The 18,624-nt window shown below is 35.4% G+C and overlaps 1 protein-coding gene across 7 annotated transcripts in view; it reads right to left on the bottom strand.

Annotated features, from left to right (window-relative positions):
- VPS13B (vacuolar protein sorting 13 homolog B) overlaps positions 1-18,624 on the bottom strand; it is an 861,603-nt gene that overhangs the window by 173,267 nt on the left and 669,712 nt on the right. For all 7 annotated transcript variants that reach the window (XM_073229878.1, XM_073229881.1, XM_073229877.1 and 4 more), the window contains one exon: positions 15,648-15,785. In XM_073229878.1, the coding sequence (XP_073085979.1) occupies positions 15,648-15,785 (138 nt within the window). The remainder of the gene's footprint in view (positions 1-15,647; positions 15,786-18,624) is intronic.

The raw sequence follows: 18,624 nt of genomic DNA, 5'->3' as shown, positions 1-18,624 counted from the left end.
TAAAGTGCATCTAGACTCTAAGTAAAAAAAAACCTGATTTATAGAACTAAAGCACCTGCCACCTGGTGGGGGAATGGTTGGAACTCTCTCTGAATGGGAGGTCTGGTGATCACCATTGTTTGCACTCCTTCCCCACATTGATAGTGACATGGACAACAGAGTTGGGGCATACACACCAATTTCACATTTGGTCTAGGCAGATTTCCAGCCCCCACCCACACCCAGATGTGTCGGCCAGAGAGTGCACTGAGAGTGCATTCAGGCCGCAGCTCCCCTGAGGGCACAGAGAAGCCAGCAGCTGCAGAGCTGGGGCTTTCCTAGGGGCTATACCTGGCCTTGGGGCTGCACTGCAGATGCAGGGCTGGTCACTGCCTACCCCTGGAGAGGGAGCCTGAGATACTGCTGCATCATGGGTGCAGGGCTAGTAGTTGTGGAGGTGGGGCTTTTCTGGAGACCGTTAGGGCTCACTGCCTCCCTGTCAGCATGAACTACATTGTTATCCACTCAGGAACCCTCTGATTAGACCTCTCTGACCATTCCTACTTCAAACCATGTCCTGAGAGCCTTGACAACAGGACACCCCCGGCTAACACTCACAAGGCCTCCAGCCAGCCAGCCCAAACCACCAGGTGCACATAGTCTACCCAGGGGACCTTTGTTATACAAGTCAATCCTCCGAGACTGGAGAGGTAGCCCTTTCTACTAATTCATAAAATTGAGCACAGAAAGTCAAACAAAATGAGGATACAGAGGAATATGCTTGAAACAAAAAACCATGAACAAACTTCAGAAAAAGAACTAAATAAAAGAGAGTTTAAAAATCTATCAGATGAAGAGTTCAGATTAACTATTATAAAGATGCTCAGTAGACTTGAGAGAAGACTGGAGAAACTCAGTGAGAACCTCCACAAGAAGACAGAAAATATAAAACAGAAACTGAGATGAAGAATAAATACAATAAACAAAAGGAAAAATGCATTAGAGGGAATCAATAGTAGAGGATGCAAAATAATGGATTAGCGATCTGGAAGACAGAATAATGCAAATCACTCAAGCTGAACAGCAGAAAGAAAAATAATAAGAAATGAGGATAGGCTAAGGGAGTTCTAGGACAGTATCAAATGTCCAAAGATTTGCATTCTAGGAGTCCCAGAGGAGAGAGAGAGAGAGAAATAGAAAATTATTTGAACAAATAATAGCTGAAAATTTCCCTAACCTAGGGAAGGGAAGTGATATCCAGGTCCAGGCAGCAGGGAGAGCCCCAAACAAGATAAACCAAAGAAGTTCTATGCCAAGACACATCATAATTAAAATGTCAAAGATCAAAGACAAAGAGAGAATCTTAAAAGCACCAAGAGAAAAGCAATGAACTACTCCCAAGGGAAACCCCATAAGGCTATCTGCTGATTTTTCAGCAGAAACTCTGCAGGTCAGAGTGGATGGCATGATATATTCAAAGGGCTGAAAGAAAAACCTCCAACCAAGAATACTTTCCCTGGCAAGGTTATTATTCAGAATGGCACATAATGAGCTTCACAGATAAACATATATTAAAAGAGTTCACCACCACTACACTGGCCTTACAAGAAATGTTAAAGGGTCTTCTTTAAGAGGAAAAGATAAGACCCTAACTAGAAGCAAGGAAAATACGAAAGTGAAAATTTCACTGGTAAAAGCCAACATATACCAGAAGTAGCAGCCCACTTACTTAAAAGCTAGTATGAAGATCAAAAAGACAAAAGTAGTATAATCAATCACATCTAAAAATTAGATAAGGGAGTCACCAAATAAAAAGATGTAAACGAAGGTATCATATACATAAAATGTAGAGAAAGGGGAGTAAAAAGTGTAGCATTGTTAGAATGTGTTCAAACTTAAGCAACCATCAACTTATCATAGATTGTTATATATGTAGGATATATAAAAACCCCACAGTAACCCCAAGCCAAAAACCTATAATGCATACACAAAAAACAAAGAGAAGGAAATCTAAATAACACTAAAGAAAGTCATAATACGCTAGGGAAGAGCAAGAGAGGAGGAAAGGATCAGAGAACAACAAAACTAGCATGGAACATTTAACAGAATAGCACTAACTACATATCTGTGAATAATTACTTTAAATGTAAATGGACTAAATGCCACAACAAAGGCAGAGGGTAACTGAATGGATATAAAAATAAGACCCATTTATTCTGAAACTGAAGGCATGGAAAAAGATATTCCATGACAACAGGAATTAAAAAAAAACTGGGGGTGCCAATACTTGTATCAGACAAAATAGACTTTAAAACAAAGACTGCAACAAGAGACAAAGAAGAACATTATATAATGATTAAGGGTACAATTCAGCAAGAAGATATAACAACTGTAAATATGAACATACACAACAGAGAAGCACCTAAATTTATAAGCAGTATTATATATCAGATGGAAAAGCAGTAAGGAAATAGTAGATTTGAAACATTAGACCAAATGGAATTAACAGATACATACAGAACATTACATTCAAAAACAGTAGAATACATATTCTTTTCAAGCACATATGAAATATTCTCAAGAACAAGATTAAATGTTAGGCCATAAAGTGATTCTCAATAAATTTAGGACTAAAGTCATATCAAGTATCTTTTCTGACCACAATGGTATGAAACTAGACATCAATTACAAGAAAAATAAAACAGAAAAAGCACAAATACATAGAGGTTAACAGGATGTTTCTAAATAACCAACAGGTAATCAAAGAAATCAAAGCAGAAAGTTAAAAAAACTTGGAGAATAATGAAGATAAAAATACAAAGGCTCAAAATATCTGTAGGATGTAGGAAAAGCAGTCCTCAGAGGCAAGTTTATAGCAATACAGGTCTACCTCAAAAAGCAAAAAACATCTCAAATGAACAATCTAACCCAACACCTAAAGGAACTTAGAAAAAGAAGAACATAGCCCAAAGTTAATAAAGAAAGAAATAACAAAGATCAGAGTGGAAATAAATGAAATAGAGATTAAAAAAACAATATAAGAGATCAATGAAATTAAGAGCTTGTTCTTTGGAAAGATAAGCAAAATTGATAAACCTTTAGTTAGAATCAAGAAAAAAGGAGAGAGGACTCAAATAAATAAAATAATAAACGAAAGAGGAAAAGTTACAATGAACACCAAAGAAATACACAAAATTATAAGAGTATTATGAAACTGCATGGCAACAAACTGGACAACTTAGAAGAAATAGATAAATTCCTAGATATATACAATCTTTCAAGATTCAACCATGAAGAAATATAATATTTGAATAGAACAATTACTAATAATGAAATTGAATCAATAATAAAAAAACTCCAAGTAATCAAAATCCCAGGATCACATGGCTTCACAGGGGAATTCTACCAAATATTTAAAGAAAAGTTAATAACACTATTAGCAAACTATTACAAAAAATTGAAGAGGAAAGAAAACTTCCAAATTCATTCTACAAGGCCAGCATCACTCTGGTACCAAGCCAGGCAAGGACACTACAAAAAAACAAAATTACAGACCAGTATACTGATGAACATAGATGCAAACATTCTCAACAAAATATTAGCAAACCAAATTCAAAAAACACATTGAAAAGTTCATTCACCACACTCAAGTGGGACATATCACAGGATGTAAAGATGGCACAGTATCCACAAATCAATGTGATACATCATAAGAACAAATAGAGGTATAAAAACCATATCATTATCTCAATAGATGCTGAAAAGCATTTGACAAAGTTCAATATCCATTCATGATAAAAACTCTCAACAAAAGTATATAGAGGGCACATAACTCAGCATAATAAAGGCCATGTGTGACAGACATCACACTCAATGGCAAAAAGCTGAAAGCTTTTCTTCTAAGATCATAACAAAACAAGGATGTCCACTCTCATCACTTTTCCAACATAGTCCTAGAAGTCATAGCCACTGCAATCAGGCAAAAAAAAGAAATAAAAAGCATCCAAATTGATAAAGTTCAAGAAGTAAAACTGTCAATATTTGCAGATGATATGATACTATATAGAGAGGACCCTAAAGATTCCATCAAAAAATCTTTTAGAATAAACAAATTCAGTAAAGTTGCAGTATACAAAATCAATGTACAGAAATCTGTTGCATTCTATACATCAATAATGAAGTAGCAGAAAGAGAATTAAGAAATAATCCCTTCTATAATTGCATCAAAATAATAACATACCTAGGAGTAAATCTGACCAAGGAGGTGAAAGACCTGTATTCTGAAAAATTTAAAACATTGATGGAAGAAGTTGTAGATGACACAAATAAATGAAACACTCTTCCATGCTCATGGAAAAGAAGAATTAATACTGTTAAAATGGCCATACTGCCCAAAGCAATCTACTGTTTCAATGCAATCCTTTCAAAATACCAATGGCATTGTTCAATGAACTAGAGCAAATAATCCTAAAATTCATATGGAAGCACAGAAGAACTCAACTAGCCAAAGCAATGGGGAAAATGAAGAACAAAGCCAGAGAGGTATCACACTCCCTGATATCAAACTATACTACAGGTACAGTAATCAAAACCATATGGTACTGGGACAAGAAAAGATACATAAGACCAATGGAACAAAACAGAGATGCCAGAAATACACCCACACCAGTAAGATCAATTAATATATGAATGACAAAGGATGCAAGAATACATAATGGGGAAAATACAGTCTCTTCAATAAGTGGTATTGGGAAAACTGGACAGCTACATGCAAGAGAATGAAACTGGATTGTCTTACATCATACACAAAAACAAACTCAACATGGATTAAACACTTAAATATAAGACCCAAAACCATAAAACTCCTAGAAGAAAACATAGAAAACTCTTGAATATTAACAATTTTTTGATATATTTCCCCACAGAAGGGAAACAAAAGCAAAAATAAAGAAGGGGACTATGTCAAATTATACAGCTCTGCACAGCAAAGGAAACCATCAACAAAACAAAAATGTACATTGTGCCGATCCAATATACATATATCTGTGAAAAAATTCCTTCCACCTAGAGAACCCACTCACTTTTGAAAATGGGTAAAAAAGCGGAACAATTAAGCATTTATTCTAGCTTTTTTAGATGAACAATACTACTGAGTAACAGAGTAGTAGATCAGGGAATGTTTCTCTTTATAAAAGTATTCTAGCTATTTTAAGAAGAAGCAGTGTTAGAATTAAAATATTACTGCTGCAACCTCTAGTGAATTTTGGCATTGAATGTCAACAGCTTTTAATATTACAAAAAGACACCTTCAGACATTATGTGTCTTCTGAAGGAACAATAAATACAATTTACAAAACAGTCCTACTTAAAAAAAAAGAAAACCTGAATAGATTAAGCCAACTACCAATTTATGTATAGGAATATAGAAGACAGGGGCACAGACAAAATCCAAACTGTAATAAAGTCTACACGATAAATGATAGGTGATTTGGTATCTTCAGTATATAGATTGCAAGAGATGAAAAAAAGGAGGGAAACATATTGATTAAAAGAAACTTCAAAGACATATCAACCAATAGTGATGCATAGATAGTCTCTGGCTTCTGGTTAAAAAAACAAACAAACTCCCACACACATCCACAGACATTGTATTTATAAGATAATGGAAAATTTGAACATTGACTAGATATTTGATGATATCAAAGAATTACTGTCTCTAGGCTTGATAATGTTATTATGGTTATGTTTTTAAAAGTTCTTATCATTTAGAGATACATAGTAAAATATTACAGATGATATGATACATGGGATTTGCACTGTAATACTACAAAAGGTGAGGAAGTGGACAGGAATATGTAAGAAATGTATTGGTTATAAACTGGCACTTGTTTTACTAGGAGGTTTTATATTCAGTCTACTTTTGTATATACTTGAATCTTTCCATAGTAAAAAGTTTTTAGAAGGCATAGAGATGAGAATGAGCATGGCATATAAATAAGTAATACTGGCAGGTGATGTCAAGACATTTGCCTCTAAATTATCAAATCCCTCTCATCCCTTCAACAGGTGACTTTGCTTCTAGCTTCATGGAGAAAGTTGAAGCCATTAAATTTCCCTCAATTTCTTGCTACCAAACTAAAAAGTTATCTGCAATGCTGTTTTCCTTCCCTTCTGTAAGTGTTTTATAAAATAGAGAAGCAGCTTCTCTAACCTAAAACTGGTTCTTTCACATGAGTATTGGATTCTTTACCTTCCCTCTAATGACCCTACCTTTGTCTTTTATTTTTTTTTAGTTTATCCAGTTCTTCTCTCAACTGGATTCCTCCTGCTAAAATTTAAACAAGATAAAATCGAAGTCTCTTTCATTATAAAAATAAAACCCAAGAACCCTCATCCCAGATGCCCCTTCATATTCTATCGTTCTTATTCTTCTTTATAGCCAAACTGCTTATTTATACTCTCTGCTTCTGTTTCTTTCCCCCTGCTTACTCCTCATTGCATTCTAGGAAGAATACATTGTGATTAATCCAGTGGGGAGAAAGCTACTTATAGTCACAATGTCAATAAACCAGTTAGATTATTTTCAATTTCACATCTTTCTGTCTCTCAAAGTGCTACTTGACACTGTCAATTCTTTCTTTCTTTTTGAAACACATTTTTTCTTTGGCTTCTTTGACATTAAACTCTCTCAATTTTCCTCTTAGTCTTTACCTTCATTTTAGGATCTTCCTTCTCCTCCTGCTCAGTAAATACTGACTGAACTTCTTCAAGATAAAGCCTTAGGCTCTTTACTCCTCATCGACTTACATCCCTGATCCCATCCATGCCCTGGCTCGAGTTAGCACCTATATCCCAAAGACTCCAGAATATCCTATCCTTTATTACTAGTCTTAGTCTCTCTTGCAAGCTCCAGATACACATACAAACATACAATTGCCACAAACTCAATGTACCCAAGGCAAAACTCATGATCTCTCCCCACTCTCACAAATTAAAATAACAAAACAAAATCAGTGTAGTTCTCTTCAAGTATTTTCCGTCTCAGTAGAAAGGACTATCACCTGTCTTAGTACGGGCTGCCATAATAAAGTACCATAGACTGGGTGGCTTAAACAACAGGGTTGGTTTCTGGCGAAGGCTCCCCTTCTGGCTTGCAGACTGCTACCTTCTTGTTCTGTCCTCACAGGGCAGAGAAAGAGAGCATACTCTCTGGTACCTCTTCTTAAAGCACACTATTCCATCATGAGGAACCACATTCTCATGACCTTATCTAAACCTAATTATCTCCTAAAGGCCCCATTTCCAAATGCCATCACAGTGGGGATTAGGGCTTTAACATATGCATTTTTGTGGGGCCAGAGCACCGTCCATTCAGTTAGACCAGTCAGAGACCCAAAAGTCACATTTCATCTCCCTTCATCACCCATTACTCCATTACCTCAGGCTGTAGATTCTGCCTCTCCAATATCTACAAATCCTTCACTTCTCCTTATTTCTATCACTATTCCCTGATCCATTTACAACTATCTCTTACTAGTGCTACTGCAATATTCTCCTATTGATCTCTTGCACCTATATTCTAGCCCCCTCTTATCTGTTCTTTACCATGCAAGTGTAGTTGTTTACAAAATGCAAATATACCAATGTGTGTATGTGCACACACATACACACACACACACACACACCCCTCCTCCCACCACATACCTGTCCTGCTTAATGTCCAGTTTTTCAATGATTCCCCATAGCTCTTAAGACAAAAATCATAAATTCCTTTATTGTGGCCAGTAAGTCCTGGCCTCTACTCTCTACAGCCTCACCTCTTACCCTTGTGCCCTCACTTTTCCCTATTTTCACTTCCTTCAATGTGCCACGATCCCGCTCCCCACAGCGGCTTTTGTACACATTCTCCTAGAAACCCACCCTTCCCTCCATGGTCCTTGGTTAACTCCTTTTCATCCTGTGCAACAACTCAGTTCAGTTGTCTTACTCAGAGAAGCTTCTCTAAATTTCTATTCTTTTATGAATCTGTAGAATTTCATGACACTTACATTAGCTCATAATTATATATTACTTTTATTACTTTGTGGCACTATTTAGTAACCAAATTCTTTCTTTTCTACTAGGTTGTATGTGTATCTTGAGAAAAGGGACTATCTTTTGTTCACCACTTTTTCCAATGCTTAGAAGCACACTCAGAATACTGTTAATTGCTCATAAACATTTGTTGTGAAAATAAATAAAGCATTGCATTGGAGATTACAGCCATTATTTTAAAACTTGAAGGAACTATAGAGCATCTCCCTTATAGAGTAAAATACTGAGGCTCAAAGAAGCAAAGTGATCTTACTTAGGCTTACTTGTGTGGTGACAGCTAAATTTGGACTGTCCAGATGGTAACACATTACAGAAGGCTGAGGAAAGTTTTAATGTGATGGACTGAGGGAGGTGGGTGCTCAAGATTATAGGGGTTTGGCAAGGGAAGCTAATTTAGCAAGGGCACGGGGAGCAGGACTGCTGAGTAAAAGGAGAATCTGAAGTGAGGGCTGCCAGGCAACAGACTGAGGAAGTAATGAGGGCATAAAACTAAACCAAGGAGGTAACAGGCATAATGCGGGACCATTTCAAAGGAGAAACTAAAGGACTTGGAATTAACCAAGTGATTAATCAAAGGGGATAGTAAAACTGTGAGAGGGAGGGCATGACTGGAATAATGTTGGTATCACAAGCACATGTAAAGAAATATGAAGGCTATACTAAGTGCAGGGCTGAGTAAGAAGAGGGGAGAAAAATGGTTTAACTTAATGTGAACACACTGAATTTTAAATAACTAAACATGTCTAGTAGACAGATGGAGAAAGAGCCCTACAACTGGAAAACAAGTCAAAACCAGAGCTAGGCATTTGAGAGCTGTTAGCACAAAAGGGATAGTGAAGGTTATTGTCTGTACAAAGATATGAATAGAAGGCCAAAGACTGTGTCCTTGGGAAGGTACTGGGAAGAAGAGCCATAGGCAAGCACAAACTGGGGAGTTAGGGTTTGGAAAAGTTACATGTTCTTTTTCTCTTCTGCCTTAGCCTACTCCATGTTCCTTGAAAGATATCCCACAATTACCCTCATTCTCCCCGGTAAAGAATTCTGACAGAATTGGAGTGAATGAAGAAATAAAGAACCTAGCTGCCACACCGCTGACCTCCCTGCAAGAGGCCTTGTGTTGGCCTCTGACCATTGTGCTCTCCCGGCAACCGGCTTCTGTGGCTCCCTGGCTCCTATTACTTAGCCAAGTCCAGTGGAGGCACCGCTGTCAGCCCGACATTCAAAGACAACTTAAAGTCCCTTCATTCTACAGTGCTGGTAAGGAATTTTATGGCTTACTGATTCTATGGTGGAAAATTAACCTGGTATTAAAATTAGGTTGTTATCTGAATAAAAGAAAAAAATTAAAAAACCCATTAATTAAAAATCATCCATTTTTCTCATTTCTCCCCAAAACACAAGTTACAGTTGAAAAAGCAAGGTTGAAATAATGAGAGGCTTTCCTGCATTTTATAATTCTTGGTCCATTCCCTATTTGACACCCAGATATCAACTTCACTGCTTCATTTTGATAAATCATGGGAAAACAAACTAAGGTAACACAATGCTGACGCTGCAAATTGAAAACCATAAAACTCAGGAAATGCTAGAGTCAAGGTTCTTACAGTTTTATTAACTAGTTTACATTTAAATGTAGAAGATAGCCTGATAGTATGGCTATAAAATTGAATTAAGAACAAGACAGGACTCCAGTGATTAGAGTATGGGCCTTGGCCTTATTTCTAGAAAGAGAAGAGGCAAAGAGTTACCTATCATGGCAGCATTAAAAGAAATAAATTAATTAAAATTAGCTTCTTAAAGATGCTTTGTTTTACTTTCAATCTTCTTGCATTTAAAAATCGTATTCCTTATTCTTCATTCTCCACTCCAGAAAAATCAGGAGGTCATTTGGTCATCTTTCTCAGATGTCTTAATTCCCCTGAACCTGTCACCTTTAAAGATACGTCTGAATTAATCCTCACTGAGTAATGAAATCAGTGGTAACAGAACATAAAAAAAGAGAGTCCACCATGCCAAATGAAAACATTTCTAAAATACACACATCTGGGAGATAAACAACTTAAAATTTCTTCTTTGTATTAATATAAATAAACTTCTTTGGTGTTACTGTATATGAGTTTTTAAAAGTAGTATCTTACATTATTTAAGTGTATATTTTCATTCAAACCAAAGTGTTTCATAGAAATGGGTAATTCTAGGATATTCAGGAATTTTTCAAAGTCAATCCAAAGTAGGATTATAACCAGTTACAAGTTAAATAAATTCTTAAAGCAAAAATAAATGAAACCAGAGACGAAACCAATCCAAAGCTCAAATGAGATCACAAAAACTGAAAACTACCTTGGTAAATTGATAAACATGTCAAATAAGGAGAGACTAAAGAAATGATTTTATTGAGAGAAAGAAATACCAGTGGCTGTGTTTTAACTAGCTACACTGTGTGTACTCAAAGAAGAAATGTGAAATTGCAGTCATAACTTTGTGTTTGATATAACTGTGTTGCTTAAACTATATGAATATTGTGGTATGTTAATGAATTTATAATAAAACATAAATGATGTAGGATGTTCTCCGAATTTGGCATTTTTTCTTCTTCATTGTCATTTAGATGTCATTTCATGACTTTGGTGCCAGTGTTCAAAAATGTATCTGCATAGAACGATGATAAAATACCAGGGAGCTCAAATGTTTTTGCAAATGACCCTGACTTAATTAGAAAAATATGCACCCTTCCCAGTTCTTCTCACATGTCAGCTCTCATTAAATTAAAAAAAAACTCTTAAGAAATCCTATGGTTAACAAAACTTTTAAACAGAGATCAAGTGGGCACATTCCTACGTTTCTGTATGAGGTCATACCAAGCAGTTCATAGCTGAATTTGAATTTATAAGAAGTATGAATTATTTTTCAATATAAGAAGTATCTGATCTAATACTAATTTTTTCTCTATAGGTTAACTGTGCTAGGAACAGGTGGCCCTGCTTTCAATTATGGAGGGCTAGCATGCCACTGTGAGGCCTGGATTAGTTCACCTTCTCACGGGGAATTTTCCTTGGTTGGGAATGGATTTATTGTGGCTTCACACATGGAATAGAGCTCATGTCAGCTGAGGGCAGTGACACATCATATGATTCAAATTAACCTGCTGTGGACTGTTCCGCAGGGCTTAAATTGTGTATTAAAATGACGACATTTTAAAAACAGCTTGAAAGAAACCAGGATTGCTGAACTGCAATGGTTCCAATTTGTTCCAACTAATCTATCACCTGCTGGAGATATTATTCTAGTGGGTTTCTGGTAGCTGCTGTTTTCCAGGTTTCTCCAAGCCACTGACCTTGCTAATGGGTACAATTGTTGCCTCTGAAGGCAAGAGGTGGGGGTGAGAGAGCTTTGAAGGGGTTTTTGATGTAGAAGTTTGGAACTACCATTTGCTCTAAGGTACTGCTAAGTTAACAGAGGAAATTAGGGAATACTCAAGAACTCTGAATTATTTTTCCAAAACCAAATGCTTAAGAACAGCATGTGTATCACTTTGTCTAGGTAAAATAACCTCAGAAAAATAAATCTGAAAGGCTGAATTCAAAAGCTGTTATGTTTGCACCTTTATGAAGAAAATTTAAGGTTGGATAGTTACAATCAGTATTTCTTCTACTCTTCAGGATTGAAACTTTTATTGCTACTGCAACCTTAATTCAAGAGCAAGAAAAAAATAAATGAAAACACTATTCTATAGAGGTAGCATAAAATACTCTTTGGTAATGATATTTAAAATGTGCCTATAGATTAAGAAACTAGTAGCAAAGTATTATTAATAAAAATACTGTATATAATTAGTAGCATTTTTGCAGTACTAAAAATAAGCCTTTTTATTTTTCAAGGAATATTATAAAGTTTGTTATAAAAAGATATTATTAAGTTTGCTCCCCCATTCTTAGCATAAATGATACTCCTTTTAGTATCTTATTACCTACATCTGGAAAAAATACCATTTTCTTGAGGTGCCAAAAATCTGTAAGATAATACAACCTTATGGCAGGAAATGCTTTAAAGTGTACTGTTATTCCTATTGATCTCTAAATTGATACAGAGTGGCAGTCTGGTTGGGTAGTGAGACTATATGATTATTCTATAGCATAACATGTACTTACATATTTTAAATGACAAATTGTTCACAGTAAGGAAATTTTTTATCTAAGTAAATTCTGGAGCAGTTTAAGACTGTTAGGTTAGTGTTTTAGTGGTATCCCACACAGTTTGTATCTCATTCAAACTAATCTTCCCTCAAATAATTTATGAAAGAAAAGTACTCGTGGTTAAAATATTTTAGATTTTGAAGAACTTATACCATTCATCAGATGATGTATTTGATTTTCATGATAAAAGTATTATTTTAAAAACCACTCATCATTCTTTGTATTGTTCCCCTGTCCTGTGCCCCCAAGTATCTGCAGGTTGGCTTTTAATACCTGTAACTGATGCTATTAAGAAAATCATATATATATATATATGATAAACATATATATTTTAATTTTATGAGTCATATTAAACCTGCACAAAAAGTACAGTTCCCAGACCAACAGCACCCACGTACCTGGAAACTTGTTAGAAATGTAGAATCTCATCTTTACTATGTAGAACTATTAGATCATATTTCCACATTAACAAGCTCACCAGAGGTGCTTCAAGTGCACACTCAAGTTTGATAAGTGCTGTTACAAAATAATTATCCTAATTCATTTGTTTATTTAAAAGTTTTAATCTCCAGAGATTATCACTATTATTGAACCAACATAAAATTATAAATGACACATAATTTTCAATTTTAGAAAGCATAAGAAACACAGAGGTACAACTATTTAAAAAAATTATGCTTCTACTACAGAGTCACATTAAATGTGAGAATTATAAACATATGACTTTTTTATTCATTCACTGACATTCCTGTTAAAATTCAACTTATCTGGTTCCTATGAAAATATTGTACACAATTTACAATTGATTTGCCAATTCCATCTGTATTACAAACAAATTAATCAAATGTAAACTAGGAGAGAACTTTATAGTCAGAGCAAATAGAAAATTGTACCTAAAAACAAAAGAAATCTGACACTAAGAAAGGTTAATAAGGGGTAAACCCATGTTTCCCTCTCACTTCTCCATGAAATAACCGTATGTTCTCACCCTAGCATCCATTCTAACATGTTCAGTCTTTAACGTGTGACAACTCTGAAGTCAGGAAGTGTCCTGCAAGTGATGCAATGAGAAAACACTGTACCATGGTTTAAATAGCACACATTTTTTTTTTCTTAGTGATACATGTTTCTTCCTGCAACTGATGGTGGCTTAAATTCAATGAAATGTGGTACTTCACATTCATCAGCCCAGTACAAGGACTCACACTGCTCTCAATCCATCCACCCTTTCGAGTCTTTAAAACCATGTCTAGATACTTTTAATGATTAGAAATAGTTCTTCATATTTCTGTATCGTTTAAGTCCCAATGTTAGAGAAACATGCTTACAAAGAACTGGCCTCCAGTGAAGTGGTTTCAGGCTCTGTGTACTCCAGACAGGTAGATGGGCTGCCTTCTCCATCTGTAGTCACGGAGAAGTGCACAGGCATGCCCTGGCACACAAACTTAACCGGGGCCGCTTGGCAGTATTTTTCACTTACCAAATCCATGCCTTGCAGAATACTACTAGATATCTTAAGACAGGGCAACATCATTGTTTTAAATTCTTAATGAAGAATCAATTAACATTCTTTGGATAACTAATATGTTCTGAAGCACTGCAAGGATAAAATAACAAAAGGAAAGCTGAAATGTAGTAATTTTTGTTAAATAAACAGCTTTGCTCTTGCTGAGGTGAGGAAGAATAATAAACAGAAGGAACATAAAATGAAGGAAGAAGAAATAAAGCAGGGAAAAGAGGAAGAGGAAAAGAAGAGAGGAATAATATTTAGGTCAGCTAAAATTAATTCGTAAGTAATTTAGGTCTTTGGAGTCATAAAGACCGGGCTTGAATGGCTTCTTTGCCACTAAGACCTTGGGCAATTTACTTCACTTTTCTAAGTCTTAGCTTTTTATTCATAGGAGTAATTACTCCTAGGTCTATATGAGTATATAAAGTGCTTAGTACCTGGGACTAATATGCATTCAATACATTTTGATATCTATATCTACCATCTAAAACTGAGTGTTAACATGTCTCAAGCACTTTTCTAAGCATTTGAATAAGTGTATTTAATTGAATCTATGTATCCATATACATCTTATGTACATATATCATGTATCTCATCCATCCATCATCCATCCATCCATCCATCATCCATCCATCCATCCATCCATCCATCCATCATCTATCCATCCATCCATCCATCTATCCATCCATCCATCCATCATCCATCCATCATCCATCCATCCATCCATCCATCCATCCATCCATCTATCCATCCATCCATCCATCATCCATCCATCATCCATCCATCCATCCATCCATCCATCCATCCATCCATCATCCATCTATCATCCATCCATCCACCCATCCATTCATCATCCATCCATTATCTATCCATCCATCCATCATCCATCCATCATCCATCCATCATCCGTCCATCCATCCATCCATCCATCCGTCTATCCATCCACCCATCCATCATCCATCCATCCATCCATCCATCATCCATCTATCATCCACCCATCCATCCATCCATCCATCATCCATCCATCCACCCATCCATCCATCATCCATCCATCCACCCATCCATCCATCATCCATCCATTATCTATCCATCCATCCATCATCCATCCATCATCCGTCCATCCATCCATCCATCCATCCATCCATCCATCCATCCGTCTATCCATCCACCCATCCATCATCCATCCATCCATCCATCCATCCATCCATCCATCCATCCATCCATCCATCCATCATCCATCTATCATCCATCCATCCACCCATCCATCCATCATCCATCCATTATCTATCCATCCATCCATCATCCATCCATCATCCATCCATCATCCGTCCATCCATCCATCCATCATCCATCCATCCATTATCCGTCCGTCCATCCATCCATCCATCCATCCGTCTATCCATCCACCCATCCATCATCCATCTATCCATCCATCATCCATCCATCCATCATCTGTCCGTCCATCCATCCATCTGTCCATCCATCCACCCATCCATCATCCATCCATCCATTTTATTTTCTTTGTTTACAGGTAAGGAAACTGAGGAATGGGAGATTAGATCAACTGCCTAAAGTCACCTGGTTAATTTGTAGAAAAGGTAAAAATAAAATCCTGGATCTTTGGCTTCCAGTCAATTATTCCTTAACTGATAACCACTTTTTGTCAGATGAAAGATCATTTTTAATGCATATTAGTATTTGCCTTTCAATTTCTAGAATGGGTAGCCTGAGAAGAGTACACTTTTGGAAAATAAATGAAATATTCAGTATTGGCATGGAATGTCAAGATTAGTAACAGACCTTATGCTACATGTTAAATATACTCATATGAAAAAAAATGTACACACATTTTGAATTACGGGCTTTCTTACCTGGTCCATTAAGAAAGTCTTTAATTTGTAGGGTTACAAGGGAAGGTGGAATACCACTTTTGCTGTCTATTTCTCCAGGCACTGTCTGCAGCCAAACTGTGCAGTAATCAAGGGCTTCAGGGAGAGTCTTCCCAGGATCTGAAGTGACAGAATTGAAATTAAAAATGTTAATTACACCACAAACATCTCATTTTGGTGTAAGACTTTCAGCTGATAAGTATGAGGGAAAATGGCTATTTAATGTAACCTTCAATGATTTATGTGCTTGTACATACTCAGTAAACAAATACTTGTCTGGAGAAAGAGAAACTCTCTCTGTACAATGACGAATGACGAATTATGAAGCCGTGTTTTCTAGGACCAGGCCAAAAAGGAAAAGACATTTTATATCTTAACTCACATCATCTTTGAGTGAAGATAAACTTTCTGTACTCTGAGCTGCTGACTGTTAACAGCTGAATAGTTAGATTTCTTTTATTTTTTTTTAATGGGAAGTTGGAAACAAATTAAAGAGAAAGAGGGCAACCTTCTCAGCTTAAAAAAAAAAGGCATATAAGATGTTCAAAGATGCAGTGGATTAGTACTACACAGGGCTTTTTTGATCTGTTTCAGAGTTTACTGACGTGACAATCACTTTTTACTGCTCGGCTTTTGAAGTTAACTTCAGTAGCTTTCCCATAACCTTCTTTAAAAGGCAAAAATTGGTCAAACTTTTATTAGTCTCAATTATGACTAAAACTTGACTTTTTCTGTTTTGACCTTTTCTATTAATTACTATGTAGCTTTTACTTTTTTCTGGTTAATACTATATGTTTTTTAAAACTATTTTTTAGCTATTGGTAATGGCAAACGGAATTTGCTTTTTAATGCTTTGCGATCCAGTTTTTATTGAAATAGCTCTTTAAATAAAAACGACTGCTGTATCTTGGCATACAATGTAGTAGGCTCTTTTAGAACTTCTAAATATTCACAATTTTTCTTTAGTTTTAAGATTGTTTTACCATCTGTGTTCTAATGGCCTCTGAATGTCGATTTTATAGGGATGTTCTTGCCATAGAGTCCATCTACTCCATTTTTAGTCAATTTGAAATTTGTTATTAAAGTGTTATTTATTTTAGGTTTTATTGATTGGATTGCTTTCAAAACAGCATTTACATATAGTGTATTATATTCAACATATGGTTATATAGTATTGCTGTCATATGTGAACTGGACATATAAATTCTGCCTTGGAATTTGTATTTCTTGACCTTATCATCTGATCCTTATGAAATTTGGTACATATGAACCTTTATGTGATTTCAAAGAAAACACTGAAGGCGATTGATTGTGACATTAGATCTATGTGGTAAAGATCAAACATTAAGCTAGTGCATTCTTCTCTTTTTATATGATCCATGAATTGAAAACAGTGAGTATATGCATAGTAGATCCATTACATTGTAATATTATACTCTTCTCACCTTCAAATATAATGGTCGAGTCTGGTGAAACAATGGCAAAAGTCTATTGCCGGTAGGATCTATAAATAGTTTGTAGGAGCTACATAACCTGCCAGGATCCAAATGTCTATTTCTAGGGTGTCACCTATAGCCACCACCAATAAGTAGTTATTATCAAGTAAGTGGTACTGTGCCAGACCTATATGAAAAGACATAATTTTTTTGTCTTGAAGAGAATACAATCTCAAGAGAACAATGATCTAATAGAGAAAACAGATGTAAGTGATGTAACTAAATAATAAACAGATGAATTAAACTGCTATGGAAATATTAATATGATGTGTAAAAAACTGGCAAGTAAACCTTAGGATGATAAAGAAATTATGGAAATCACATCCGCAAACTTGTATGACAGAAAAGGGATATCATTAACATAGAGTTCATATAATCAACATAGATACTAATAGTAAAATGGGTAGAGGACAGAATAAACAGTTAAATGAAATATGCCATTTGGTTATAATGGCATATAAACATTTAAAAATATAAACATAAAAGATACTAAATCTCAGAAATAAAGAAAATAATATTTTAAAATGAGTAACTATCAGATAGGTCAAGACTAAAAAAAATTATAATGTCTGTACAACATACACATGCACATTCATTGTAAATTATTAATCACAGCAAAAACTAGAAAACAACCTACCCATCCACTAATGTTTAAATAAACAATGGTAATCCACACAATTGTTTAAAAGAATCAAGAAGATCAGTATGTATATTGATACAAGACAGTTATTATATATTGTTGATAGTAAAAAACAAATCAGGTTAAAAATCTTTTCATTTACTGACCATTAAAGATTCCTCTCCTACAAGATACTTATTTACTCAATTTCCTATTGGGTTTTTTTCCTTACTGATTTGTATTAGCATCTTATATATTATGGGTATTATTAACGTTTTGTTTGCTATATGTAGCCAATGTTTCCTCTTGGTATGTTAGTTGTATTTTAGCTATATTTTGATGCTTTTTGCATGCATACTTGTTTTTTAAATAAATGTGCTAAAACAATCTATTAACTTTTATTCGATGGATTTATCCCTAGGAGATTATGTATTTTCCTATAGTTTCTTGAAGCATTTTTAAGATTTTGTTTTTACCTTCAGCCATTTAATCCTTCTGGAGAGCATTGTTTTATGAAGAGCAAAAATCTGCCGAGCCTCACTATTAATCAAGCATATACAGATAAAATACAATTTTTCACTAGATTTACATAAATTAAAAAGATTAATATGTGGAAAAGAAGGAGAAATGGATCCTTCCTTGTATGGTGGATAAGCGTATATATAAATACAGTATTTTTGTATGGGCTGGGAGAGGATTAAAAGTGTCTACCAAAATTCTAAATATCCATGCCCTTGCAATTAGAAAGGCCATCACTACCACTCTACCTTAAAGAAATATTTAAGCATTTTAAGGATATTTGATGAGGGTCCTCCCTCATCAAGGGATAGGTGGGGTGGGTGGG

This window comes from Manis javanica, chromosome 2 (assembly GCF_040802235.1).
Source record: "Manis javanica isolate MJ-LG chromosome 2, MJ_LKY, whole genome shotgun sequence".
Classification (NCBI taxonomy): domain Eukaryota; kingdom Metazoa; phylum Chordata; class Mammalia; order Pholidota; family Manidae; genus Manis; species Manis javanica.
This window is presented reverse-complemented; position numbering and strand designations above follow the sequence as displayed.